General features: G+C 57.0%; 4 protein-coding genes and 1 non-coding gene across 13 annotated transcripts in view; 2 read left to right on the forward strand and 3 right to left on the reverse strand.

The window, feature by feature from the left end:
• Positions 1 to 5,552, forward strand: GAS2L1 (growth arrest specific 2 like 1). Of its 3 annotated transcripts, XM_035706245.2 has the most exons (7): positions 1 to 146; positions 581 to 693; positions 875 to 1,724; positions 3,093 to 3,200; positions 3,296 to 3,392; positions 3,484 to 3,655; positions 4,223 to 5,552. In XM_035706245.2, exons 3-7 carry the CDS (start codon positions 981 to 983, stop codon positions 5,256 to 5,258), a joined length of 2,157 nt encoding a protein of 718 aa, XP_035562138.2. In that variant the 5' UTR covers positions 1 to 146; positions 581 to 693; positions 875 to 980; the 3' UTR covers positions 5,259 to 5,552. The 3 variants fall into 3 exon arrangements, with proteins under 3 accessions (XP_035562138.2, XP_035562140.2, XP_025330239.3); XM_035706247.2 differs by lacking the exon at positions 581 to 693 and having other exon boundaries at positions 14 to 146; XM_025474454.3 differs by lacking the exon at positions 1 to 146 and having other exon boundaries at positions 381 to 693.
• A 147-nt stretch (positions 5,553 to 5,699) lies between these two features.
• RASL10A (RAS like family 10 member A) lies at positions 5,700 to 8,020 on the reverse strand. The gene is made up of 3 exons (XM_025474455.3): positions 7,736 to 8,020; positions 6,586 to 6,710; positions 5,700 to 6,344 (listed from the first exon to the last, which is right to left on the reverse strand). The coding sequence occupies exons 1-3, from the start codon at positions 7,952 to 7,954 to the stop codon at positions 6,077 to 6,079; spliced, it is 612 nt and encodes a 203-aa protein (XP_025330240.1). The 5' UTR covers positions 7,955 to 8,020; the 3' UTR covers positions 5,700 to 6,076.
• LOC125753766 (translation initiation factor IF-2-like) lies at positions 6,318 to 9,635 on the forward strand. The gene is made up of 3 exons (XM_049102132.1): positions 6,318 to 6,408; positions 7,683 to 8,238; positions 9,285 to 9,635. Exons 1-3 carry the CDS (start codon positions 6,318 to 6,320, stop codon positions 9,388 to 9,390), a joined length of 753 nt encoding a protein of 250 aa, XP_048958089.1. The 3' UTR covers positions 9,391 to 9,635.
• Positions 9,636 to 17,876: 8,241 nt separating this feature from the next.
• The window catches only part of AP1B1 (adaptor related protein complex 1 subunit beta 1), an 82,563-nt gene continuing 73,840 nt past the window's right edge, over positions 17,877 to 26,599 (reverse strand). For 5 of the 7 annotated variants that reach the window (XM_049102065.1, XM_049102068.1, XM_049102066.1 and 2 more), the window contains 6 exons: positions 24,236 to 24,381; positions 21,923 to 22,052; positions 21,545 to 21,629; positions 20,729 to 20,815; positions 20,468 to 20,641; positions 17,877 to 18,899 (listed from right to left, as the gene is read on the reverse strand). In XM_049102065.1, coding sequence (XP_048958022.1) covers positions 18,784 to 18,899; positions 20,468 to 20,641; positions 20,729 to 20,815; positions 21,545 to 21,629; positions 21,923 to 22,052; positions 24,236 to 24,381 — 738 coding nt within the window. In that variant the 3' untranslated portion in view covers positions 17,877 to 18,783. The remainder of the gene's footprint in view (positions 18,900 to 20,467; positions 20,642 to 20,728; positions 20,816 to 21,544; positions 21,630 to 21,922; positions 22,053 to 24,235; positions 24,382 to 26,599) is intronic. The other 2 variants (XM_025474471.3, XM_025474469.3) reach the window with 1 other exon arrangement.
• LOC112677067 (small nucleolar RNA SNORD125) lies at positions 23,541 to 23,637 on the reverse strand. Its single transcript, XR_003146835.1, has one exon. It is a non-coding gene; the product is annotated as a small nucleolar RNA SNORD125 (small nucleolar RNA).

The following is a 26,599-nucleotide window of genomic DNA, read 5'->3' on the forward strand; positions in this document are numbered from 1 at the left end:
GCGGAGACGGCGGGCGGGCGGGGCGGGCGGGCGGAGGCCTGAGCCGCGGGGCCGGATCGCCGGGCTCGGGCGGCGCCTCCCTGCGGCGGCGCGGCCCCGCTCGGCCCCGCCGCGGCGATGCTCCCCGAGGCCGCAGGATGAGCCAGGTGAGCGCGGGACCCCAGCCCCCTGCCTGGCGCGCACCCCCGGCCCCGGCCGCCGCGGCCTCCGCTCTCCGGGCTGTGTGACCCCGGGCGGCCCCGCACCCTCTCTGGGCCGGAGCCCCGGGCCCGCCCGAGGCCCCTGCGAGCCCCGGCCCGCGGGCGCCCGGCCTGCGGCGCCGGGGAGGCTCCGCGGAGGAGGCGGGGCCTGGCTCCGGCCCGCGGGCTGGGGCTGCCCGAGGCTCTGGGACCCGCCGCGCCGCGCCGCTCCGCCGGCCTGGCTCTGCCTCCCGCTGCCCCGCGACCTTGAGCGAGCGCTTACCCTCCTGCGCCTCAGTTTCCTCATCTGTTAAATGGCACTAATCTCACCGACACTCCGCCTTGGGCAGGGCCACTGTGGCTACTGTCGCTGCTAGTATGTCGTTGTTGTGATGACACAGCCCTTAGGGAAGGGGAGCGGAGGGAGCACCCAGGAGCTTCGCGGAGGAGGCGGGCCGGGCACCAGCCCCGAGCGATGGAGCTAACCGTTCCTGCCGCGGGGACCCGGATGCCTGTGAGTCCGCAGCTCTGGGCCCATCTCCGGGGCTCCGCTCTTCACCTGCCACATGGGGCAGTGAGGATGTGCGTGCCTGGGAGGGAGGGAGGACTCAGCCAAGTGGCCCGTCGCCCGCCCATCTCCCAGAGGGAACTAGCGAACACTTACACTGAGTCCTTCCTACAAATTATCTCACTAGGTCCTGCGAGGAAGGTACTATTATTGCACCCATTTCACAGACGAGGGGACTGACGTTCGGTGAAGTTCCCCACAGCCAGCACGCAAAAGCAGGCACCTGGCCTGAGATGACAGGCGACCTGCAGGTGGTCAGCGGCCTGGTCGGTACCGAGCACTTCCTGGGTCCTCACCGCAATCCTGTGTCCCTGCCCACCCACAGTGACTTGGCTGGCCCGGGCATGGCGGACCCAGTAGCGGGCATCGCGGGCTCGGCCGCCAAGAGCGTGCGGCCGTTCCGCTCAAGTGAGGCCTACGTGGAGGCCATGAAAGAGGACCTGGCCGAGTGGCTGAACGCCTTGTATGGCCTGGGTCTGCCCAGCGGTGGTGATGGCTTCCTGACGGGGCTGGCCACGGGCACCACCCTGTGCCAACATGCCAATGCTGTCACCGAGGCCGCCCGCGCTTTGGCTGCTGCCCGCCCGGCCCGCGGTGTGGCCTTCCAGGCGCACAGCGTGGCGCCTGGCTCTTTCATGGCCCGCGACAACGTGGCCACTTTCATCGGCTGGTGCCGAACAGAGCTGGGTGTGCCTGAAGTGCTCATGTTTGAGACCGAGGACCTGGTGCTTCGAAAGAACGAGAAAAGTGTGGTGCTGTGCCTGCTGGAGGTGGCGAGGCGTGGGGCCCGCCTTGGCCTGCTCGCCCCTCGCCTCGTGCAATTTGAACAGGAGATTGAGCGGGAGCTACGCGCTGCACCCCCGGCCCCCAATGCACCCACAGTGGAAGAGGGCACCACCGAAACTACCACTGCAGCAGGGGCTCCCTCCCGCGGCCCCCGCATGACACCCAGTGACCTGCGCAACCTCGATGAGCTGGTGAGTCCGCCAATGAGTGCGCGCGCCCACCGCACTGCTTACGCCCCCACTGTGTGCGGGGGATGGAACAGCCTGCCCCATGGAGTGTGTCTATGTTGAGCATCAAGTGTATACCTGGCCCCAGAGAGATGAGCGGACCCAGAGAGGGAGAGGTGCTGGGTGAGGTCACAGGGCCCAGCTGGGCCTGGGAGAAAATCTGAGCTCCCCTGCATGATCTCCCCACTTCCTTTAAGGGCTGCGCGTGCAGACAAGTGCTGTATGCTCCTTCATCCAGGGGGCCGCATGATTTGGCCCCTTCTGTATCGAGTGCTAGACGGCTGCATCCACGACACCGCAGAGCTCGAGGTTGGGTGGGTGCCGGTGACGCTTGGCTCTGAGCAAGGTGCCTGGCACACAGGAGGCTCTCCGTGAGTGCCTAGGGAAGCTCCCAAGGGCTCTACAGGCCCACCCACTCCCCAGGGCTCTGCGCATATCACTTATCTGGGAAGCCAGGCCCAGAGCTGCTGCAGCTGCTGCTGCTAGGAGCCAGAAGTCCTCTTAGGAGGACAGGATTAGCTCGACTGTGAGCATAGAAGGTGCCAGACCCGGCCCCCAGCTCCCTCCTCCTTTTCCCAGGACCTAGGTATTCCTGACACCCCCGCAGCCTGGCCAAGAGTTTCCTTCTTATCAGGAGGTTAGGACCATGATGTGCCTATCTCGGGGGTGGGGGGTAGCCTGGATGGCCATGGGCAGAGGCTGCCACCCCACCCCTGTCTTGGGCCAGGGTCACCCGAGGCTCCACCTGCTGCTCATTTCCTCTGGCTCCACTGTGGGCTGGGAGGCGGGCAGGGCTGCCCACATAGCCAGCCTGGCAGCTCCTGGCCTGGGGGCGGGGACCATGTGGGCGGATGTGTGCTCCCTGGGCCTACAGCCTGTGTGTGCATATTGGGGTAGTGTGTGTGTGCATCCTACGTGTCCGTGGCACGGATGTGGTGTGGGTCCCCTGCACCCGTGTCCCATGGCCTGCCTCCTCCCAGGACCTGGCCTCCCTGTGGGCCTCAGCTTTTGTCTGTGAAGTAGGTGAAGGGGGAGTGAGGACAGGTTCCAGACTCAGGGGCTGGAGGGATGTGCTTTGCTGGGGTCCCAAGCCCTGGCCTGACCACAGAGCCACCACCCTTTCCTGGTCAGCTCCCTGACCTCTGATAGCCAAAGAGGAAGGGGAGCTGCTGAAAGGTCAAATGTCGAGCCTGCACCCAAGTCTGGGGCAAGCTAATCTGTGTCCCCTCTGCCCGGAAGGACCTGCTTCCTCCTCAGCCTGGAGCTGCTGACATCAGGCCCCAGGAGGAGGGACTTGATCCCTGACCTCCAGCCTCTCCTCTCTGGCCTCAGGTGAGGGAGATCTTGGGCTACTGCACCTGCCCAGACCAGTTTCCCATGATCAAAGTCTCGGAGGGGAAGTACCGCGTGGGAGACTCCAGTCTCCTCATCTTTGTGCGGGTAAGAGCTGGGGGCTGCCCTGCAAGCAGCAGCCCACAGTGGGCGTCCTGGCCCACCGGACCGGCTGTGACTCGCCCCACGCTGGGCTCCCACAGGTGCTGAGGAGCCACGTGATGGTGCGTGTGGGTGGTGGCTGGGACACTCTGGAGCACTATCTGGACAAGCATGATCCCTGCCGCTGCTCCTCCTCAGGTCAGTACCCGTGGCAGGGGGGCGGGCGGGCAGGGCACGCCTGTGTCCGTGGCACCACCCTTCACCTGCCACCTGTTCTCTCACCCTGCAGCCCACCGCCCGCCCCAGCCCAGGGCGCGCACCTTCTCCCCGCAGAGGGTGTCGCCCACCCCCAGCCCCCGTGCTGGCAGCCCAGCCCCTGGGGGCGAGCGGCGGAGTTCCCGCCAGGAAGTGACGCCCATTAGCTTACGGGGCTCAAAGGAGGGGACTGAGACGCCCCTCAGGTGAGAGGCAGGAGGACCTGGGGGTGAGGGGTCTAGAGGGTGGGGGTGGGGGTGGGGGTCGTCCACCCTGGTCCGCCCTGGCCTGGATGACGAAGGAGCCTGTGCTCCAGAGTGACTCACACCCTGGGAAAAGTTCCCGTGGGTGGGGGCAGGCCTGGCTTCCTATCTCCATGACAACCCAAGCAACCGAACAACACAGCTGGGGCAGGCCCTGAGGGCTGGGCAGCTGCCAGTCCTCCCCGCTTCCCTCTGGCCTGCCCAGGAAGCTGGAGGCCTGGGAGGGGGAGCTCGGAGCCGGCTCCTTCCGCTGCCTTGAGGGCGGGGGGCAGGGGGGGGGGCGCCCTGGCTGACGGAAGCTGCAGCCGAGTCCTGAACTTCTCTCTGGAAGTCCCCAGGACTGACCGGAGCCCTTGACGGTCCCCACCACCAGCACCCACCAGCACCCACCACCACCACAGGTGTCTTCCCCGCCCCCGACCGCTTGGCTGCTTGTTCCTTCCTCTCGCTGCCCCTGCAGCCTGCCGGCCTGGCTCGCGTTGTCCCATCTCTGTCGTTCCCCTGCCCCAGGGCCCGGGACCAGCTGCCACCGCACCCCCGATCCCGCCGCCACTCCGGGGACAGCGACTCCTCCGCCTCCTCAGCCCAGAGCGGCCCCCTCGGTGTCCGCAGTGAAGATTCAGGCACTGGTTCCCGGAGGGAGCGGCCCAGCCGGCGGTTGACCACAGGCACCCCGGCCTCGCCAAGACGGCCCCCCGCCCCCCGCAGCCAGTCCCGAGACCGACTGGATCGGGGGCGGCCCCGCGGGGCCCCGGCAGGCAGGGGAGCCCAGCTGTCGGCCCCCAGCCCCGCCCGGCGGGCCCGGAGCCAGAGCCGCGAGGAGCAGGCGGTGCTGCTGGTGCGCAGGGACCGAGACGGCCAGCACTCCTGGGTGCCCCGGGCCAGGGTCGGTGGGGGCTCAGGCAGGAGCAGCCCCCAGACCCCCCGGGCTCGCAGCCCTGCGGCCCCCCGGCCTCTCCGGGTCTCCAGCCCCAGTCCCGAGTTGGGCACCACACCGGCCAGTGTTTTCCGCACCCCCTTGCAGCTTGACCCGAAGCAGGAGCAGCAACTGTTCCGGCGCTTGGAAGAGGAGTTCTTGGCCAATGCCCGAGCCCTTGAGGCTGCTGCTGGTGGGACCCCTCCTGGACCGGCCTCTGACCCAGCTCGGGCCCCAGACCCTCCGGCTCCTGACTCCGCCTACTGCTCCTCCAGCTCCTCCTCTTCATCCCTCAGTGTCCTGGGTGGCAAGGGTGGCCAACCCGGGGACTCTGGCCGGATGGCCAATGGGCTGCCTGGGCCCCGAGGCCCGGCCCTGTCCAGCTCTTCCGATGAAGGCAGCCCCTGCCCCGGTGTGGGGGGCCTGCCAGAGGCACCTGGGAGCCCGCTGGCCGGCCTGGAGCTCCCGAGAACCTGGGCACGGGGCCGGATGGACACACAGCCAGACCGAAAACCCTCACGCATCCCCACGCCGCGGGGCCCTCGCCGCCCGTCTGGACCCACAGAGCCTGGGTCCTGGCATGCCCTGCACTCAGTGAGCCCAAGGGCAGAGCCGGATTCCTGGATGTGATGAACCAGCCCAGCTGCCCCCAGGCCCCCTTCCTTCCCTTCCTTTTCCTTTGTGGCCTTAACCCCTCTGCATCAGGGAGCCCCCCCACCCCTGCCTCTCGGGTACCAGACCTCATGGGACCAGACCCCTTGGGACCACATGGCACAATGGGACCTCTGTTGTACATTCCGGTTGGGGGATGAGCGTTGCTATTTAATTACTAATATTATTGAATGCCTTAGAGGAGGCCAATGAGGACCCCTCCTGAGGTCCTGTGGCCCTGCAGAGCCTGACAGTAAAGTATTGTTCCAGCCACTTGTGTCCACTTCTTGGGGCCATCACACCTTTCGGGGGACCCTTATTACATGGGGATTCTGGCATTAACTGCCTGGGAGCAACGCCCGCCGGCTCCAAGCTCTGGGGCTTCTGACCACGCTGTGAACCCAAGAAACTCGAGGTGCGTGCGAATTGTTCTCCCCCTTTATTACCTCCTGAGAGGAGGCGACTTAAGAGTTTGTCCAGTGAAGCCGCAGGAGCCACCTGACAGCTTCCAGTCGTGGCCAAGTCCCTTCCATCCAATGGGAGTGTAACCCCATGAGGTCCCAGAAACGACTGCTCGAGCCGGATGTAGCTTGGGGCCTGGCTGGGTCCACTGAGGCTCAGAGAGAGTCCTGTCGCCCAGGAGACTGAGTGGGCGGCTTCCTCGTCCCATCAGGGAGGAGACTGTGTCCTGCCCAATCCGAGACAAGTCGGGCAGCTTCGTCCAATCCAGGTACCCGGTTGTTCCAATCAAACTGGGCCCCTCCCGCCGCCGGCCTCGGCGTCGCGGTCCAGTTCAGTCACATGAGGCTGCAGCGGGCCGGGTGCAGCGCCCCCTGCAGGCGCAGGGCCGGGTGCGCAGGGCGCGCGCGCACCAAAGCGCAGCGCAGCAGCTCGCGGAAGAGACGCAGCACGTGCCAGTTGTACTTGGCGGAGCACTCGAGGTAGCCGCAGCGCCAGCCCCTGCGCACCAGCGCGGCCAGCGCGCGCCGAGGCCCGAAGCGCAGCCGCTGCCGGTCCCTCTTGTTGCCGACCACCAGGATGGGGGCCTCGGGGGCGCCCGCCGGCCTGCGGGCCAGATGGGAGGAGGGCTGCCGTGCCGCGCGCCCCACGGCCGGCCACTCCGCCCTCCGTGGGGCTGGACGCTCCTGTGGCCAGAGTCCCAGGAGACGCCGGACCTCTGTGGCCCAGGGACCGAGGCCGGCCAGGCCCGGGGAAGAACCCACCCACTCCCCTCGGGCCAAGGCCCGGCCAGTCTGGCCAAAGCCCCCCCGCCTCGGCCCACGCACACCTGCGGCCGCGGCCCCACCTGGTCTCCGAGATGCGCTGCCGTAGCGCCTTCACGTAGTCGAAGCTGTCCGGGCTGCAGATGTCGTAGACGAGCACGAAGGCGTCCGTGTCCTGCAAGCTCCAGTCCTTGGAGTCCGGCCACTCCTGGGGCGGGAGGCCAGAGTTTGCCAGAGACCCTTTCTCACCCTCCGAGCCTCTGAAGGGTCTCGACGCTAAACCCACAGTTCATCCTCCGGCCTCGGCCCCTGTGTGCCATCTCCCCCGAGCGCCCCCGGCCCACTGTCCTCACGGTGGCCAGCTAACACTTTGTAACCGGTGCCTGAAGCCTGTCTGCTCCCAGCCCTCCTTCACCTTCAGCCTCCCCTCTGCCCACCCCTAGCTTCCTCCTTCCCCTTCCAAAGCTCACCTGGGGGCAGGCCCCTCCCTCCCTCCCTCCCTGGTTACTACAGCTGCCTCTAGGACAAATGTCAAAGCACTGGACTCAGGGACTATTGATTGTGGGCAGCTGTACCCCATAAGCAGGCCTCCCGGCCTACGCACACTCTGTTCTTTCCACCTGCAAGGCGTTTGCCACTTCTTTCAATCAAAACTTCACTCATCCTTCCGAGGTCACCCCAAATGTCACCCCCTCCAGGAAGCCCCGCTTAATCTTGCATCCTCTTTCCTCTTCACCTCTCTGAGCCACCCAGCTCCAAGAATTCAGAGTCTGTCCTGGTCTTTGCACGAATTGCTAAAGGAGTCTTTGCCCCACGTCACAGGCATAAGGGAGCAAAGAATGATCGCCCTAGAACATACACCCCTGTGTCTGGCCCCGTCCTCCCCCACTGAGGCTCTGCTTGGGGCCCCCAAGTGTCCCACGCTCACCCTCAGGGAGGCACAACCGTGCCGGCCATGCACTGATCAGAACCACCAGCGGAGGCAGGCAAATAACACAGGCACTTAGGTGAATGAGAAAAACCCGCTTTTCCAAATCGCTGGGCCTGGGGCCTGATCTTGGGCCACCGCAGGCCGGCAAGGAGAGGGAGACCCGCAAACCACCGGGACACGTTCCTCCTTCAACCCAGGAGCGCAGCCGGCACCGGGGCTGGCCGGGCTGATGCGCACGTGTGCACCCAGCACCCCCGCCCCCCGCGCGCTGTCACACGCCCCTGCCCGCCCCCCGCCGCTACCTCCGGTGCCCCGGGGTTGTGACCCGGGCGGGCGCCGTCGCCGTCGCGGATGCTCAGGTCGTAGACCGCGCCGTCGAGCAGCACCGCGGGCCGGTAGAGGCGTGGCCCGTCCGTGGGCCGGTGGCGCTCGGGGTAGTCGCCGAACAGGAACTGGCGGATGATGGCCGTCTTGCCCACGCCCGGGGCGCCCAGCACGGCCACCCGCAGGCTGCCCCCCATGGCCCGCGCGCCCTGCCGCGCCCCGCGCCGGAAAGCCTCATGGGCCAGCCGCGCGCCCTGCCCCGCGCGCCCTGCCCCGCGCGCCCTGCCCCGGCGCCCGGAGAGGCCAGGCCGGAGGGCGGCGAGCGGCGCGGGCAGGTGCGGGGCCGGGAGAGGAGCGGCGCCTCCGCCGCGGCGCCTCCGTCCCGCGGTCGCTCCGTCCCGCGGTCTCCGCCGCCGATCGCCGCCCCAGCCCGCGGAGCCGAGCGAGCGAGCGAGCCGAGCCTCCCGGAGGCGGCGATGAGGTAACCGCCGGCCCGCCCCTGCCGCCCCTCCCGCCTCCCCCCACCCGCCGGCCGCTCCTCCCGAGGGGTCGCGGGAAGGTGACTGGGCGCGGGGCGCCGGCGAGGGACCCCGCGCCCCCGCCCCGCGCTCCTCTCCTCGGCTCCAAAACAGAAGCGCCCCCGCGCGCCCACCCGCCCGCGCCCCCGCCCGCGCCCCCGCCCGCGCCCCCGCCCGCGCCCCCGCCCGCGCCCCCGCGCTGCACACAGACCCGCCGGCGGGCTCCGGGCTCCGGCCGCTCGGGGTCGGATGTGGCCCCGCCGTGTGACCTTGGGCGAGTCGCCGCGCTGCTCTGGCTCCTTTCCCGAGACCCTACTACGGCCGGGCGCTTTACTGGCTGTTGCCTAGCGGTCACGGAACCTGCAGCCCTATCCTGGGTATCTGCGATTCAGAGAAGAAAGCAGGCGGGAGAGGGGACTCTTCAGGGCTGGGGGGCAGTGGGTGGCCCCCGACGCCCGGCCTGTGGTCGCCTGTGAGGAGCCCTCCCACCGCTGTCCCGTGCACAGAGGTAAATGTCCAGCATTAAAGAACATCAAATGGAGGTCATCCAGGTGGAGCTGGACAGAGTGTGCTGAGTCTGGTACACACTGGGTCACAATCCCCTGTCCCAACAAGGCTGAAAGATCCAGAAATTTGGTCAACACCGCCTCCGTCACTGCTAAGGCCAAGTTTTGCGCCCAAGCCTCCACCTGTAGCCTCCTTCACAGCCCCAATGCCCCTCTTCCTGGAGTTGGTAAGAAGCTCCACCAGCACTACAGCTGCACAAGTCTGCGTGTGCCGGGTCCTCTGCTTCTCCTGGGCTCCCCCCTGCAGAGGGGAGCTCTCCCACTTCTCCGGCCAGATGCCCGGCTGCTGGGGGGGTGCACAGACACGTCCGTGCTTCTGCCTGCATCTGCCAGGTGTTCCAAGTCTTCAAGCCCAGGGAGAGGGGACTCCGGGTTTCATCTTCCTTTCCTGCCAGAATTCTTTCCCTTCACTTACCTTCCCCACTCCCTTTGTAACATTTCAGGCTTCTGGGTTTTGTGAGCTGCCTCGATTCCCTTGGGGGAACAAAGCTGAGCATAAATCAGCTAAGCCCCCCTTCCCTTTTGGCATTCGGGAGGGTGCAGAGCTGACATCAGGATAGTCTTCCTTATGGCCCTGGCTGGGACGCACATCTCTGACTGGAGCACCCTGTCTTCTTGCTCCTTGGCAGTAAGCCCACCCTTGGGAGCTAGTTCTGGGTGTCCTTCCTCTGGAAAAGCTTCCTTGCTTCACTTTCCAAGAGAGTGCCCTCTTGGGCAAGGCTTCTTCAGGACCAGCAAATGGAGCTCTGGGGGGGAGGGGGGTGCAGAGGGGCATTTCTGAGTCCCATTTTGCTTTCTCAGGTCATGGTTTGGGAATGATGGAGGACACTCTGGACAGGGAGTGTCCTAAAGCTCCTACAAAGCCCTGCAGACCACACGGGGGTGACCCCTTTCCCAGGAAGCGTGTGCATCAGCACCCTAGCAGCAGTCCCCGTTTAGCAACGGCCTGTGAGGTGCCACGTCCTGACCCATGGCTGCATTGCATCTTGAGGCCCAGCAATGGGATGCAAAGGTTTGCTTGATGGGCAGCCCCGGTGGCGCAGTGGTTTAGCGCCGCCTGCGGCCTAGGGCCTGATCCTGGAGACCCAGGATCGAGTCCCATGTCAGGCTCTCTGCATGGAGCCTGCTTCTCCCTCTGCCTGTGTCTCTGCCTCTGTGTGTGTGTGTGTGTGTGTCTCTATGAATAAATAAATAAATCTTTAAAAAAAAAAGAAAGGTTTGCTTGAGATTGCCCCGCAGGAAGGTGGCAGCATAAGTACTGGAACTCAGGACACTGGGTCAAGTCTGAGTTTCTTAGCAGCCCAATTTTATCTGAGCCCAGGGACGAGATGGCCTTCGGGAGAAAATCAGCTAGAGGCTGTAGCCCTGTGGGGAGGGACTTTGAGGAAGCCCCTGTCATCCGTGTAGACTGAGCTGAAGCTGAGCTATGACAGGTGTGGGCTGCCCAGTTGCCAGGCTTCCCGAAGACTAGCAAGCCAGAGAACTTGGGCTGGGATGTGAATTTCAAAGTTTCCCTCATAGGTCCCCTCATTCCTTCCCCAAGGAGAGGCAGCCAGGGTGCTGTCTGCTGCACCACGGCTCCCAGGCTCCTTACATGCTTCCATCTGGTGCTCCAGAGAGGACTTGTCAGGCCTCCATACATCTGTTCCTGTGGCACATGGGACCTGGTGCTGGGCACACAGTGGCCGAGCTGTTCCTACCTGCCCTCTGTGGCTTGTGAAGGAGCCAGGCAGGCAACCAGACAGACATATGGAAAGAGGAGCTCTGGGCTGGTTTAGGCCTGAGGGCTGAGGGGACCTTGGAGGGGAGGGCACCCACCTACCAAGGCTGCGGGCTCAGGAAAGGCCTGATGCCACACCTAAGCTGAGCCCCAAAGGGGTAAGCCACAGAAAACGGGGTGGGCTGAGAGGCTATTGAGAGGCCCCTGGCAGGGGCAAGCACTGGGTGGAGAATCCTGAGCCCACAGCCTCCCAGTGCCAGCCCGCCGAGCACACCCTTCCTGACACCTGTGCCCACATAGCTTCTTCCCAGCTGGCCCAATTCCAGCCCTTCCCTGGGGTCAAGCACCCTGGACTGCATCTACTCTCAGGGGCATTTGCTCTGAGTCCCACCTCAACCTTGAATCGTGGTCTGTCCTGTTAATCACAGCACCATACCACTTGTCCCAACAGTGACTCACCACCATGCCCCCAGCCCTGGATAGGGGGTGCCCACTTCTCAAATGCTTGGTCATCATTATAACATCACCCATTGAGTGTAGTGGTCAGCCTCTTGAAGGCCTTCAGGACACAAGGAGGCAGGACAGAGCGGCACTCCCAGGCCTCTTGAGTTTGGAGGTCTCCTCCTAAGAGTATGTAATCTGCACGATAAACTCCCTAAGCCTCAGTTTCCCTCTCTGTAATGGCATAACAATGGTCTTGACTTTACACAGTTGTGAGAGGAGATGAGATAAAATGGAGAGAAAAACAAGACAATTTAGTAAGGTGAGGGGGATAAGATTTGTACATATAAAACAATTTCATTTTTATATGCAAATAGCTATGGTTACAAAACAATGGAGGGACATGTGTGTCTACATGGCTAAGTCTGCACACAGTTATTTCCTAGCTCTGTCTGCTGAGAGGGCCTAGAAATGGCCACCCCAGGGCAACAAACATACCTAGCACCTAGGTCTTGGTTTCTTTCTTTTCTTTCTTTTTTTTTTTTTTTTGGTAGGTCTTGGTTTCTAAGGCCACTCGCCAGTGAAAGCAACCATGCTCCTTGGAGAAATAGCTGATGCTAGGGTTGGGACAGGACAAATACAGGAGCATCTTGTCATGCTGGAAAGTAAGGAGGTCGCAAAGTAATGCGAGGATGGGCCACAGCAAAGGGACATAAAGGCTACCCAAGAGAGCTCCCAATGGCCAAAATGGAACAATTTAAACAAAAAAATATATAATGTACTTTTGGATTAAATCCAAATTGCAAAATAAATATGCATGAGTCTAGACTGCTATAAATGCCTGAATTAATAAATAAATATGGGAGGAGAAACCAACTCTTTCCTACAGAAGAATTTCAAATAATTATGTAGCTACTCCCTGCCCCCACAATCTTTCCAGAGTGTAGGCTGTACTTAGTGACTTGCTTCTAAAGATTTTTTTTTAATTTATTCATGAGAAACACAGAGAGAGAGGCAGAGACAAAAGCAGAGGGAGAAGCAGGCTCTCTGCAGGAAGCCCGGTGCAGGAATCCATCCCGGACCCCGGGATCGTGCCGCTGAGCCAGCCAGGTGTCCCTAGTGACTTCCTTCTAAAGAACAGACTAGGGAAAGGGGAAAAGAGTAACTCTACAATGAAAAAGCTGAAACACTACCTTGGCCAAGTGATCCAGGCTAGCATGACCGTGATAGACTCATACTGATGTAGTGTGCCCCTGATCCGATGTAACAAGAAGGGCAACTCTCTGGTCTTCTTCCTAAAAACCCACAGCCCCAGTCTAACCACGAGAAAAACATCAGACAGACCGAAATTGAGAGATAGTCTACAACATCCCTGACCAGTACTCCTTGAAGTTGTCAAGGTCATGAAAAACAAAGTCTGAGTAACTGTCATAGATTAGAGGAGCCTGAGGAGACATGACAACCACATGGAATGTGGGTTCCAGGAACAGAATGAGGACATGAGTGGGAAAACTAGTCAAATCTGAATAAAGTCTGGAGTTTAGTTTAAAAATTATGTATTACATAATTTATGTTATTTTATAAATAATATATTATTCTATTTATACATTAAACATGTATTCACATCATAAATATATATATATATATGAAAGGAAAAGAGTCCATTTGTAAAAAGGAACAAAAAATACTCATGAATCTATGTAAGAATAAATGTGCATGGAAGAACTTTTAAATGATGAAAAAATATTACAGAGATTGGGCATCTGGCCGGCTCAGTTGGTGGAGCATATGACTTTCAATCTTGGGGATGTTGGTTCAGGCCCCACATTAGGTATAGAGATTACTTAAAAACAAAAATATTGTTTAGAAATTTTATGTATGTATGTATGTATGTATGTATGTATGTATGTATGTATTTATTATTTAGAGAGAACACAAGCAGGGGGAGTGGCAGAGGGAGAGGGAGAAGCAGGATCCTCACCAAGCAGGAAGTCTGATGATGTGGGGCTCTATCCCAGGACCCTGGGATCACAACCTGAGCCGAAGGCAGACCCTTAACAGACTGAGCTACCCAGGTGCTCCAAAAATAAAAGTATTTTAAAAATATTACAGAGACATAAAAGAAAGCATGAACTGGTGGAGAAGCATCTACTCCTATATTTGGATATAAAAATAAATATTATTATTATCTTTAAAGATTTTATTTATTCACAAGAGACACAGAGAGAGAGAGAGAGAGAGAGAGAGAGAGAGAGGCAGAGACACAGGACAGAGGGCGAAGCAGGTTCCATGCAGGAGGCCCGACGTGGGACTCGATCCCAAGACTCCAGGACCATGCCCTGGGCCTAAGGCAGGTGCTAAACCGCTGAGCCACCCAGGGATCCCCCATAAATGTTATTATTGATACCATGATAAGAACATTAGCTCTCTGTAGGTTAGTGTAAACATTTATTTGGTGTGATCCAAATAATAATAATAGTCGATTTTTTTAAAGATGAACTAGTTTTAATGTTCAGCTGGGACGAAGAGGGTGGATAAGAGGATACTATAAATATGGAAATATAAAGGTACAATGCTTAAAAAAAAAGCACAGTGGCCAATGAAGAGACAAAATTCTGTTGCAGAACAGGGTCCAGAAAAGAACTCATATACATATGGAAATGTAGTACATGTTACAAATGACATTTCAGCTCTGTAGGGAAAAGATGAATTACTCAGTGAATGGTGTGGAGACAACTGGGTAACCATCTGCGAAAAGAGAAAGTTGGATCCCTCCCTGTCCCCAACATAAAGCCCAGATGGAACAGGATTGAAATGCACAAAGATCAGACAAGCACTAGATCAGGCAAGTATAGAAGAGATTAAAGAGATAAAGAGATTAAAACCAATGTCGGCACAGTAAAGTAAAAGACAGTAGCAAAATGGAGAGAAATAATGACAAGACAGTAAGAAGAGGACCAATAAGTATACAAATGGGCAAAAAATACAAAATGTGAATATGAATATGAAGCAGCTCACAGAATAGGACATGCAGGGTCCCTGGGTGGCTCAGTCATTTAAACATCTCTTGATTTCAGGGATGCCTGGGTGGCTCAACAGTTGAATATCTGCCTTTGGCTCAGGGCGTGATCCCGGAGTTCCAAGATCGAGTCCCGTATTGGGCTCCCTGCATGGATCCTGCTTCTCCCTCTGCCTGTGTCTCTGCCTCTCTCTCTGTCTCTCATGAATAAATAAAATCCTTTAACCACCCCCCTCAAATAAAAATAAACATCTCTTGATTTCAGCTCAGGTCATAATCTCAGGGTCATGATATTGAGCCCCTGTGGGGCTCTCATTCAGCAGAATTGGCTTGAGATTCTTTCTCCCTCTGCCTCTCCACCCTCGCCCATGCATGCACACACTCTCTCAAATAAGTTGGTAAATATATACAATCTTAAAAAAAAAAAAGGATATGCAATGGCTTGCAAACACATGAACAGAGGCACATTGAACACACAGGTACCACTTTTCACCATCAGTTTGGCACACATCTATACACTGGGTTCTCTGAGGGTATGGGAGACGCAGGCATCTGATTTCTGGCTGGCAAGAATGTAAACTGGAGAATTTTTAGCAACAGTGATCAAAATTATGAGCGCACCTACCTTTGACCTGGCAACTCGTGCCTGCAGAATTTATCCATGTATAAAAGTGAATATTCTTTGCAGTATCACTTGTAGTAGCTATACTACTAGACCAACTCAGTGGGGCTTCTGGTTCGGGACATTATCTCCATTCGATGGAAAAATCAGTCATTATAAAAAGGCCTGAGGACTCCGTCTGTAATGGGCTGATAATAGAAAAGTCTCCAAGATAGAAGTATGGTACATATCCAGTGTATTCCATGCTACCCATTGTGTATAAAAGGGGAAAAAGCCATATTAAACATCTTTGAGTCCCTTTGGAAGGTAACATTGGTTCCTTTGCAGAGAGGAACAAGGAGTAGGATTTTTCACTTATTTTTTTGCCTTTCCGATTTTGAGCGATGTGAATACATTGCCTTCTCAAAACAAGAAGTACAATTTTAAACAGAAAATGCTATACCCTCTGGTCTTGCAATTCTGGAGCTAGATCCTACAGCTACATCTGTGCCCACGAGCGGGGATGTATGTGGGCAGATATTTACTGCACTGTTGCTTGGACTCACAGAAGATGGAAACCGTCTGAATGTCCGACAGCAGGCACCATCTAATGGCAGCCCGTTCACAGAAGAAATTCTGAGGTGGGTCTGTTTGTACTGATAGGTAGGAAAAGCAAAGTGCTGGTAGTATCTGGAATGTGCTGCCATTTGTTTAGTAAATATCTCTATGTGCTTTTTAAAAAAATTTTAATTTATTTATGATAGTCACACACACACAGAGAGAGAGGCAGAGACACAGGCAGAGGGAGAAGCAGGCTCCATGCACCGGGAGCCCGACGTGGGACTCGATCCCAGGTCTCCAGGATCACGCCGTGGGCCAAAGGCAGGCGCTAAGGCCAAAGGCAGGCGCTAAACCGCTGGGCCACCCAGGGATCCCTCTCTATGTGCTTCTAATCATGCACAGAATATTCCTGAAAGAAACAAAAACAAAAACAAAAAACACCCAAATCTAGCAACAAAGTTTGCCTCTAGGGAGAAAAACTAAGAACTGAGGAAGGGTGGGAAGGATCTTTTGTGTGGCTTATCTTTAACCATAGTCCAGAATCTAGCCCTCTCCATAGAAAAACATTTTAAAAAGCAAACCACTAGCTGAAGATAAAGTAAAATGAGGTCACTTGCAGTCCTTAGGACAGTGTCTGGAACACAGAGAACCCATCGGACCCCGGGGCAGTTGTTGGACACTCTAGAAATAACTGGATTGTGGCTGAATTCCCTGGGAATTGTGGCTGACCAGTTGGGAAGGTTCATAATCTTCTGCAGGATACTTCCCGAGAAGTGTCAGGCCCTGAGAGGGAACAAGCCCGAGCCCATCAGGACCCGGCAGTGCCACGTGAGGAGGGTGAAGAGGCAAGCCATGGGCCCTCAGGAAGGTGGGGGGAGACGGGGAAGCCGAGCTGGCACTTGGCTATCCCCTAAAGCCCCCGCCTTTTTGTTAAGAATTTTTTTTTTTTTTTTTTTTTTTTTTATGATAGACATAGAGAGATTGAGAGAGAGGCAGAGACACAGGCAGAGGGATAAGCAGACTCCATGCCAGGAGCCTGACATGGGACTCGATCCTGAGACTCCAGGCCAGGCAGGCGCTAAACCGCTGAGCCACCTAGGGATGCCCCCTAAAGCCCTTCTAAAAGCCTGGCTCCCAGTGATGGTCCCAGGTGCTTTTCTGATGCATGATGTGTTAAGGCCCAGGGTTGGGGCACTGGGAGTAAGCATGCTCTCTGCCTCGGTTTCTCCCTGCAAATGTTAAGACCTGCTGGGTCCCATTGTGCCAGGTGCCACGTCAGTGGGTGAAAGGCACAGTCATGGTTAGGTCCTGCCCACAGTGGTCTGAGGCCTGAGCACAGCTTTATTTAGAAGGGCAAACCCCAGGTGTTTGAGGATGGTCCTGGGTGCTCCCTTTGAGCAGACCAGCCTTTCTCACCGCCTCAGGTACCTGATCCTGGATCTCCTCACCCATCAGCCCCATACTGTGGACAGCTACCCTGCACTTCAGATCTGCCCTCAGTGGCAGAAGGGTGGGAGCCATGACCCAGGCAGTTCATGCACAGAAATCCTGGGTGGGAGCATGGACCCCTCGGTCAGGGGCAGCAGACAACATCGCAGGCCCAGCTGAGTCTCATCAAGGGCTCCAAGCCCTTCCCCAGTCCACAGCTGGGGGTATGCCACCTGCATCGGCGTAGGGTCTTCTGAGCCCTGGACTTTCAGGTAAATGGAGAACTGGATTGTGCCATTAAGGAATTTGGTCGTCAGAAGTGGGGCAGTGGAGGGCTGGGTACTCCTGCTGACGCTCTCTTCTCTCAGCTCCCCAGTGCCAGGAAGGCAGCACTGGGTCAGAAGTAGGCAGTACAGGGAGTGCCTGGGCTGAGATGGGGCAAGGGCACCAGGCTGCTCCTCCCTTAGAAACAGGCTGAAGGCCCCCAGGCAGCTTTGCCATCAGGGCCCTGCCCAGGGTCTGGCTGCTGTCCCCTGGGATCCTGGCCAATGCCAGCACTGGGACCACATGGGACGTCCCTGGTGGCACCTGAGCAGGTGCCAGCTTAGTACCCACCCCCCTCCCTCGGAGCCAGCCGCAGATGCAGGGTGGGGTAGAGCCTGCCCAGACAGGCCTGGTGCCTGGCCTACCCAACCACTCCCTCTCTCTGGCAACTGCTCCCCATCAGAGTACCTCCCCACTGCTCCTGGGAGCCTTCGTGATGGCAGGGAGCTGAGGAAAACCAAAACAAAAGTCAGCCCTCTTGGCCAACATCAAAAGGCGAGACGGCTGGGTGGAGTTAGATCAAGGGCAGGAGTGGTGCCAGGGAGACCCGCAGACCTCAGAGGTCTGTTTTTAAGGACAGGGTAGAGGGAAAGGCGCTGTCCCAAGAGTGCTGGGGGAGGGGCTAGGCACACAGCTTGAGCCCTTGATCCTGGACCCAGGACCCCACCCAGAAGAGCCTCAGGACCTGACACACCGGCCAGGAACACACTCAATGTCATAATTTTTATTCACTTTCTCTTTTTGAAAATAAGAGTAAACATACATTATGTATATGTGTGTGTGTATTGTGCTATGTATACTATAGTATATGTATCTGTATATACACATATGTCAACAATGTATATTATAGTTACTGCAGGGGTCAGAAAACCATCCTCAACCACTTGGAGGCAATTTTTAATTCTGACATTTAGTGGAGGGGGGGAAAAAAGTGTCCGTGATTGCCAAAAGCAGAATCTTTCTTTATTATTAAACAGCAGTACAGGAAAACCTAATGCTCTGTCAGACACAACTGAAATTTGGGAGGCCAGGGGGAGGGTAGCAGACACTAAGGAGAAACCCCAAAGAAACCCCAGATGGGAAGTACCCTGCTCACCCACGTGCCCCATCCCTCAGTCCTATCTCTGCTCCAGAAACACAGGGGACGCCAAGGACTATATCATAGGCAGTCACTGTGCTCAGGGACAAGAGAAGGAGTGGGGTGAGGGGTGAGAGGGTATGTGCAACTGCCAGGGAGTAGGAGCTTGGGCTGGGGCCCTGGGCGTTTCTGCCCAGTCTTGCCCATGTGGGTCAGTGTTCAGGAGGCTATGGGCCAACTAGTACAACCACAGGGTCCCAGCCTGGGCAGATACAGACAGGGAGAGTAGGGGTGTAGGCCCTCGGAGCCCCAGACCCCTGAGAGAGGAGCTCTCCTGGTACCAGGGGACCCTCCACACACACCAGGACAGCCTGGCATGAGAGCAGGCAACGGGGAGGATCTCTAACACTGATCCAAGAGAGACTGGGGGGTAGGGGGCTTCCTGAGCCAGGACCCCAACAAAGGAGCAACACACTCGCCCTTTAGACCCTGGCCAGGAAAGAGAAGAGAAAAAACCTGGGTCTGCTGACCAGCTTCTGTGGCCCCTCTGGCTCTGTTTCCTGGTCCCCTCCTCACCTGACCCTGTCAGCAGCAACAGAAGAGGGGAGTCCCCGAGCACAGGAGTACACTATGATTTCACTCCAGGAGGAATGCTGCCCTGCCCTGAGGACCCAGGTGGGCCTGGTAGTCAGGACCAGGGAACTCCGTGGTGGCCAGAAACCTTGCTCAGCCTCTCTAGGAAGGAAGTGCTGCCATTTCCAGGGGGCTCCTCAGGGCTGGCAAAAGGTTGGGGTGGGCACTGGATGGGAGCTCAGTTCTTGAGAATGGTCTCGTAGGCCTGGTACACGTGTTGGGACACCTCTGGCGCTCGACATTTCAGTGACAGCTACAGGGGGAAAGAAAGTGCTCAGTCAGGGGAGGGAGAGTGCTCAGAATTCCCCAGGCTCCTCTCTGAGGCTGGGAAGGAAGGCAGGGAGGGAAGAGAGAGTGAGAACCAGATGGAAGAGTGCGGTGCGCGCATGTGGCCTGGTGGCAGCGTGGCCGGGGCAGATGTGTAGTAAAGCGGAGGGGGTGGCTGCTGCAGCCAGCTGGGTGCAGACCAAATATACTTGCAGCCCACACACCTGCTGTCAGCTCAGCCACCACAGCCCTAGCGGTGAGCAGCTAGTGGTGAGCAGCGTGAATCATGAGCTGGGGGCTGTCGGGGAGTGCCTGGCCCCCACCCCACAGAGCTGCCTGTGAAGGGCTGGGGTCTCTGAGGAGGTATGGTCTGGGAGGAAGCAGGTCTCTGCTTGGAGAGATGGGGGTTGGGGGCACCGGGGATTCTTCCTGGGTTCCGGTACAGGAAGCTTTGTCACAGTGTGAGCTGGAGAGTAGGCAGCGGAGAAACAATTGCCACCACCCCTTCTGCCAAAATCACTGCTTCTAAAGGGTGCGATTAGGGGAGGAGCAAATGGAGCTCTGGAAGCCAGTAGTGGGGAGCCTATGGGGCCCTGATCTTCTCTGAAGGGCTCCGTGCATACTGGGCATGTTGGGAAGTTGGGGTACCAGTTCCTCAATCGGGTTCACCTGGTTGGGAAGCTTTGGGGTGCCCTGTGCCTGCAACCTGCATGCATGTCTGCTTGGCTTTGGGGGTGCAGCAGGGTGAGGTGAGGCTAGGAGAGGCAGGGCGCTCTGGAGCCAGGCCAGGAGACGGGCTGTGCAAGGTGTGGCTGGGGAGAATGGAGGGGAAAGAGGAAGAGAAAAGCAATCTGCTAACCTCCAAATCCTGCACCACGGGCACCAGCAGGGAAGGTGGGCATGCAGCAACCGAACACAGGGAGACGGAAATTACTACCCCCGAAGCCACTGCCGCAGCCCCCGCCCGACCACAGTGCCAGCACCGCCAGCAGGGCCCAGGGAGCAACATCTGGAGGCCCATGCCTGCCAGAGACTAGGGTGCAGGGGGAGAAGCAAAGCCTGGAGCTCTCTAGGGCCTGGAACAGCAGCACGGCCTCCAGGACAACCACGCACTCCATGGAAGCCATGTCCTCACTGGGGTCTGACACAAAGGCCAGGAAGACAAGATGCTCACAAACAGCATCCTCCCAGGTGGGCCCTCAGGCAGGAAAGAGTAGGAGGGCCAGGGCCTGGGCCCAGCAGTGCCATTTCCCAGTCAGGTGGGCCTTGGGCCAACTGCACCACCTCAGAGGGCCCAATTTTATAGAATCTTCTAGTTCAACTCACTGTTTGGTGACAGTTTGGTGGTGTCTTATCTGGGTAACCTGGTGGGACTGAGTTGGAGGCTAGGGTCAGAATTCTGATGCTCATTCATGTCAGGTTCAGAGGGACTGGGCTAGAGCACACCCCATCAGAACTGACCCCTGGTCTGAGAAGGAGTGAGGGAAGGAGAGGCTGCCTGGAATATGGAGTTAGACACCCCAGGGGTGGCAGGGCAGGAGCGGGGACCCTCACCGTGAAGCTGGGGTTGCCTGGCTGGATACGCAGCTCTGCCAGCACCCAGATGCCGTTGGTGAGCTTCAGGGACTGGTAGAGCATATCCTGGCCTTCCACGTTCCTCTTGGCGACTGTGAAGATGTTGCTGCTCTGTAGCCTGCTGCTCACAGCCTCTGAGAGCGAGGAGGGCCCCTGGTCAGCGATGGGAGGGGGCTGGGGGTATTGGTGAGGGGCAGTGTGCACTGGGTGGGAAGGTGGGGGAGGGCTGCAAAATCCTACCTGCATTTAGGGGGCAGTCTCTGATCTGGAACTGGGCTTCATTTTCATTGGGAATGTCCTTCCATGTGGCCAGGAACATCTGCCGGTCTGGAGGGTGAGGGACAAGGTAGAGGATGGGACCCTGATAAACCTGGGGCCCTACTCAATGACATCCAACAGGAAATGGGTATTTTGGGGGTGCCAGCTTGAAGCTAAAGACAGGCACCAGCTCTGTGACAGCACCCTCCTGCTTCCATGAGCAAACCTTCAGGTCTGTCCAAGTGGCTACTAGTGCTGCTCCCAAAGACCCTGGGCTTTCCACCTTGGGGCCTTAAATCTCTCCTTCCCAGCACCCACATATGCACTCCCCTCCTGCTCTGGCTCCAAGTAGCCTGCTCGTTAATCACAGCCTGTGTCACAGGGTTTCTGTGGTGACCGAGAGATGATGTAGGCAAAGTCCTCTGCTCATCTGTGAGCTGGCAGTGAGCCTTCCCATCATGGGGATGAGTCTTCTCAGGGGTTCCAGCCAGGGCACAGGAGATGGACATCAGGTGTGACATGGTCTAGGGTCCTCACCTTGGGAGGCCATGGGAAGACTGTCTAGAGACTAAAGGCAAGGCTGAGGGGCAGGTGGGAGCAGGAGAATAGAATGAGACAGTCCCTGCATGGCATGGCCCCCATTGCAGGACAAAGCTGGCCAAACAACGTCCAGGGGTTCTTGATGGAAGCGTGACTCTCGCCTCAGGCTCTGCAGAGGGGCCGGTGACTCACGGACTCCATCGTGGGGCAAAGCCAATCATTATATTCCAGGGACTCTGGGACACCTTCAGGACTCACCCATCTTTCCATCCTCCACAAAGAGGATGTGCAGTGGGTACAAAGTGCTGAAGTAGAAGACATCAATGTTGTTCTTCACAGCCACCTAGGAACAAGACCTCAATCAGTCCCTGATGCCTGATATCACCTGAGGCCTCAGGAAGGGCATACTCCCTGTGCCTCCACCTGAGCAGGCTCCCTCACACACCTTCCCTGGTAACCACGTCCCTTCATCCTTTTGGATCGGGCCTCCCCTGACAGATCTTTGGCGAAGAGCACAACTTCACAGACACACCCCTTTGCCAACAAAGGCCAGGCCCCAGATCTTTCCACTAGGTTCCTCCCCTGTGGTGGGTGGGCAGGTAAGGAGTAGGGTGCTTAGCTCTGCCTGGAACACACCTGGAGATTGTTCAGAGGCTCCATCTTCATGACCGAGCCCACCGTGTTGAGAGGCAGGGATATCTCCACGGTCTGGTTGGGGCTGAGTGGTGCGTGGACCTGGAGGGGGGCAGCAGGGGCCAGGCCGAAGCTGGGGAGAGAGAAGCCCCCGCGGGAATGGCAGGGGGAATAGGTGCTGATGTGGGATGAGTGGGTTCCTCCGGCTCCAGAACTAGGGCAGCATTGGCAAAAAGGCTCTCTAGTATACTAGCCAGCCTCACCTCAGCTGGCCCAGGACAGATGGACAAGTTCCTGACCCCCATGCTCAATGGCTGTGTGGACAGGGGGAATGAGCCCTTGGCCAGTTGCAGGCCTAAAGCCCATCTCTGCTCCACTTTCTGTTCTGGGCTATGCACTGAACAGGCTCTGGTGAACATGGCCTTGCTCTGTTCTGCACTTGAGGAGCTCCATCTAACACCAGGGACCTGAACTATAAGCTGCTTTTTTTTTCTTCAGTTTCTTGTAATTTTATTTTTTTATTTTTATTTTTTAATAATAAATTTATTTTTCATTGGTGTTCAATTTTATAAGCTGCTTCTAACTGAAGACTGTCCAAGTTTCTGCTACCAATTCGCATCTTTCAGGAGGGATGTGACTATCCCAGGCAAGAAACCAGGCTTTACTTTCTGGGCTAGAACTGGCCAAAGAGAGATTCAGGAAAGCCCTACTTCTCGGTAAAGCAACATGTGGGTAAATCAGGAGGGGAGGATCCCCATGAGTGTCAGATACAGGACCATGAACCGACAGCTCACTGTGCCTAGGCTGGCCATTTGATATTATACCAACTCCTACCCTCATAAAAACAGTGAGAGATATATATTCTCTCATATTCCAAGTCATGAAAACTCAGGGAGGGGCAGGCCTGTGCTCAGACCCTATGGGATGAGTAGCACTGCTGAGATCTTGAGCTTGAGCTGCTTCACTTTGCCTGCATTCTGCCCACGATGGCAATCAGGCCTGTGTGGGACATGGTGGGAGATGATGTGGGGAACCGTAGGCCTCTGTGCTAGCCTGGCTCTTCAGGCTTTCCTGGAACTCCCCCACTGCCTCCTGCCTGCCCACTAGGGCAAAAGCACTAGTCCTCTCTGAACCCAGGTGTCATTATCTACTGAAAGGGGAACAACGGGGAATGCCTGGGTGGGTCAGTGGTTGAGCGCCTGCCTTTGGCCCAGGGTGTGATCCTGGAGTCCTGGGATCGAGTCCCATGTCGGGCTCTGCGTGGACCCTGCTTCTCTCTCTGCCTATGTCTCTGCCTCTCTTTCTCTGTGTCTCCCATGAATAAATAAATAAAATCTTTATTTAAAAAATTTTTTTAAATAAAATCTTTAAAAAAAAAGAAAGGGGGACAATGGTATTGACCTCATTGGGCTGTCAAGTAGCTCAAAGAAAGATAATACTTTTAAAATCCTCAGCACAGGGCCTGCCACCCAGGGAGTTGTCAGCACCCTCTAAGTCTATTATGAGCAATCATTGGGACTTCCCCTTGGAACCTGGAGTGCTTCTATGGCCTCTAGGGCCATCTAAGGATAAGTAGCAGAGCTGACGGAGGATCAGGACCCACTGGCCTGTGGCTCTCCCTGAGGAAGCAGCCCCTTCAGTCAACTTCTTAGAGGCTCAGTTTGCTCATCACTAGAGCCACTCAGGAAGAAGAATCATCAGGAGAGGCTGCTTGGCTCCCCAGAGAGCCCTGGCCTAGCTGGCCTGGCCCGTGCAGACCCTGCTGGTGCCAGGGAGGAAACCTTCCCCAGGACTGCCAGTGCTGGGGACCCAGAGGGGTGAAGAGCCCAGAGCAGCCACCACTCCCAGAGGACCCGTCTGATAGGTTAAACCTATCAGGGTTTAACCACCAAACACCACAAGGGGTTGGTGGGCAGGCAGGGCCATTCCCAGTCAGCCTTCTTAGAGCTGGGCCCTGAGGTGGCAGCAACTTAGGCCTGGAGAGGAGGCTCCCTCCTATTGTGTGGGGTGTTTGCCAAAGGCAGGCTCCTAGTCTGGAGCTGGGGGTTTTTATCAGCAAACACTCTTTGAGCAGTGGAGGAAGGCAAAAATAAGGAGACATACCCTAACCCTCTGCCAAATACTTTAGAGTCTACATAAAGAGGTCATGAGGAAGGGAAAAAAAAAAAATCATTGCTTTAGACAGTTTTGGTCTGAGATGCAGCTGTGAGGAATATCCACCTTCCCCAGAAAAGAGGCACCAGACCCCTCAGAGCTCTTGGCTCCTGCCTGCAGTCACCAGCAAGGGCTCTCATCACACTGGCCTTGGGAGCTCACCTGTTGCGGTTAAACTGGATGGCAAAGTCGGTCATGACCTGGAGGGCCTTGTTGGTCAGCTGCAGATCCATGGAAATGGAGCCCACCTGGCGGGTGAAGGTACCTGAAATCTCCAACCCCTTGGCCTTCATAGCCGGGAGCCATACCTACAGGGAAGACAGTGGAGGGGAGGCTCGTGTTTACCACTTCCCTAAAAGTCAACAGCAGCCCACCTGAGCACCATTCCCCGCTTCTCCTTCACCATCCCTCTCTCCCCCACTCTTCATCAGGGCCCTCCCAGATTGAGGCCCACACCTGCCTTTACCATTAGGAGACGACCATGTGGATCTTGGGATGAGAGGAACAATCCTGCATGGCCCATCCAAGGCCACCACCACAGTGTGGCTCTGTATCAGAGCAGCCTGGGGTAGAGAGGGGCTTGGTATGCCCAAGGGTTGACCTGAATCTTTAAAGGTCCAAGAAGTAACACTCAGTAAGTAGTACTGAGAAAGGAGATGAGACATGTGGACCCTGCCAGCCTCTAGAGGAGTCAAGTAGAGTCAAGAGCCCAATGGCATCTGGGGCCTCAGCCAGAGCCTGAGGCCTTCCTGGCTGTCACAGTCTGTCCTTCCTCACAGAAGGCAGGGCTGGCCTTTTAATCATGGAAACTGGGCTGTCCAAGGACAGTACCTAAGAGGACCTCTTGCCTGGCAGGCCCTCTGCTGCTTGGCTGTCATGGGAGCCTCAGCTCAAGAGCCGCCTCCTCTGGGAAGCCCACACCTAGATTCCTTCCTTGCATCCATACTACCATGACAATTTAGCAGATAAATGTGAGCCTGTGTATCTGTATCCCCTGTACCCAGTCAGCTCTTTGAAGGAAGGGCTCTGCTTCTTTACTTATTTATTATTTATTTTGCTTTTTTTTTCTTTACATCCTTGGCTTGGAGCTTGCTCTAAGCCAGTCACAAGAGAGGCATGTTGGCAGACTGAAATATCTTGAATTAAAGCCCCAACCGTGAAGGACATCAGCAGGCATCATCCATGGCCATGTAAATGCCTTTCAAGTCTTTGTTCTCTCAGATCCCTCACAGGCCCCCTCCAATGTCAAAAGGTCCAGGCCTCCTCGAGAGTTTCCCCAAGGGGCCCTGTGTTGGTGAACGTCTTAGTCTCTCAAGGTGCTGACACCAGGAACTTCAGTGTCGTCTGGGTCCCCACTCTCAGCCAACCCCAAGCCCCATACCACAGTCATGCAGATTGGGTCCTGTCACCATTACCTCCTCCATCTGCCACCAGGGCCTCTACTTCCCTCAGCAGGCAGCACCTGCATCTGAGCCACCGTCAGAGTCCACCAGGTAAGACAGAAGCCCTTGGGGTACCCCAATACCTGCTCTCCACAGCAGCTAAGGTCATCTTTTTTTTTATTATTATTTTTTTATTTATTCATAGAGACACAGAGAGAGAGAGGCAGAGACACAGGCAGAGGGAGAAGCAGGCTCCATGCAGGGAGCCTGATGTGGGACTTGATCTTGGGTCTCCAGGATCACACCTTGGGCTGCAGGGGGCGCTAAACTGCTGTGCCACTAGGGCTGCCCTCAGGTCTTCTAAAATGCAAATGTGGGGGCACCTGACTCTTGAGCTCAGTATCATGAGTTTGAGCTCCATGTGGGGCATAGAGATTACTTAAATAAAACTTAACTCCTCCAATGCTGTGACACTTTAACTGCCCAGAGCCTCCATGTCCTGGCTGCCCCCTCTGTCAGGCTCGACTGAACCTGCTCCTCCTCCCCAACCCTGCACTGTCCTCTGAAAAGTGCTTCCGTAGGTCCACCCACATGGTACTCACTAGCCTGATCATCCTTTGTTTTCCTGGGACAAAGGTGTGAGGGTGGAATCACAGGGCTTCAGCTTCAGCTGAGACAGGCAAACAGAGAGCTATGAGGACCCCCACTCCCAGCACAGCTGCTTGGCCCCTGGCCCCTCCAGCGGGCTACTTCTCACAGTTCTTGCAGAACTGCCTCTGTCACTGGGACTGACTGCTGACAGTGGGGACCTCATTTCTCTTGGTCACCGTGGCTTCAGGAGTCTAGCATAGGTCCTACCACAGAACTAACCCTCAACATTTACTGAAAAACCCAAAGAAACATCACCACCCACTGGTCCAAATGCTTGAGGAACTCCCAAGTTCTTATGCCAAGAAAACCTCATTCCCTTGGCCAAGAAGGTTGGAGAACGTATTTACCCCCACCAGTGTGGTGGGGAGAATGAACATGGGACAAACCATTCTAGGTAGTCACAGTACTGTTAGGAAAACATAGATGACATCCCTACTGCTTCTGAAGGAAGAATGCACCTCCACTCCAGAAATTCCTGTGTCTAAGATAATGG

This window comes from Canis lupus, chromosome 26 (genome assembly GCF_003254725.2).
Source record: "Canis lupus dingo isolate Sandy chromosome 26, ASM325472v2, whole genome shotgun sequence".
NCBI lineage: Eukaryota > Metazoa > Chordata > Mammalia > Carnivora > Canidae > Canis > Canis lupus.

What these genes read in the sequence shown, in the direction of transcription:
- GAS2L1 (XM_035706245.2), top strand. Translation starts at nt 981, where the DNA reads ATGACAGGCGACCTGCAGGTGGTCAGCGGCCTGGTCGGTACCGAGCAC. An exon ending in TGCGCAACCTCGATGAGCTG is followed by an intron (nt 1,725 to 3,092) that starts GTGAGTCCGCCA and finishes CTCTGGCCTCAG; the next exon opens with GTGAGGGAGATCTTGGGCTA. An exon ending in CTGCCGCTGCTCCTCCTCAG is followed by an intron (nt 3,393 to 3,483) that starts GTCAGTACCCGT and finishes CTCACCCTGCAG; the next exon opens with CCCACCGCCCGCCCCAGCCC.
- LOC125753766 (XM_049102132.1), top strand. Translation starts at nt 6,318, where the DNA reads ATGGGGGCCTCGGGGGCGCCCGCCGGCCTGCGGGCCAGATGGGAGGAG. An exon ending in GGCCGGCCACTCCGCCCTCC is followed by an intron (nt 6,409 to 7,682) that starts GTGGGGCTGGAC and finishes GTGTGCACCCAG; the next exon opens with CACCCCCGCCCCCCGCGCGC. An exon ending in CTCCCGGAGGCGGCGATGAG is followed by an intron (nt 8,239 to 9,284) that starts GTAACCGCCGGC and finishes GTAACATTTCAG; the next exon opens with GCTTCTGGGTTTTGTGAGCT.
- RASL10A (XM_025474455.3), bottom strand. Translation starts at nt 7,954, where the DNA reads ATGGGGGGCAGCCTGCGGGTGGCCGTGCTGGGCGCCCCGGGCGTGGGC. An exon ending in ACAACCCCGGGGCACCGGAG is followed by an intron (nt 6,711 to 7,735) that starts GTAGCGGCGGGG and finishes CTCCCGCCCCAG; the next exon opens with GAGTGGCCGGACTCCAAGGA. An exon ending in CAGCGCATCTCGGAGACCAG is followed by an intron (nt 6,345 to 6,585) that starts GTGGGGCCGCGG and finishes TCTGGCCCGCAG; the next exon opens with GCCGGCGGGCGCCCCCGAGG.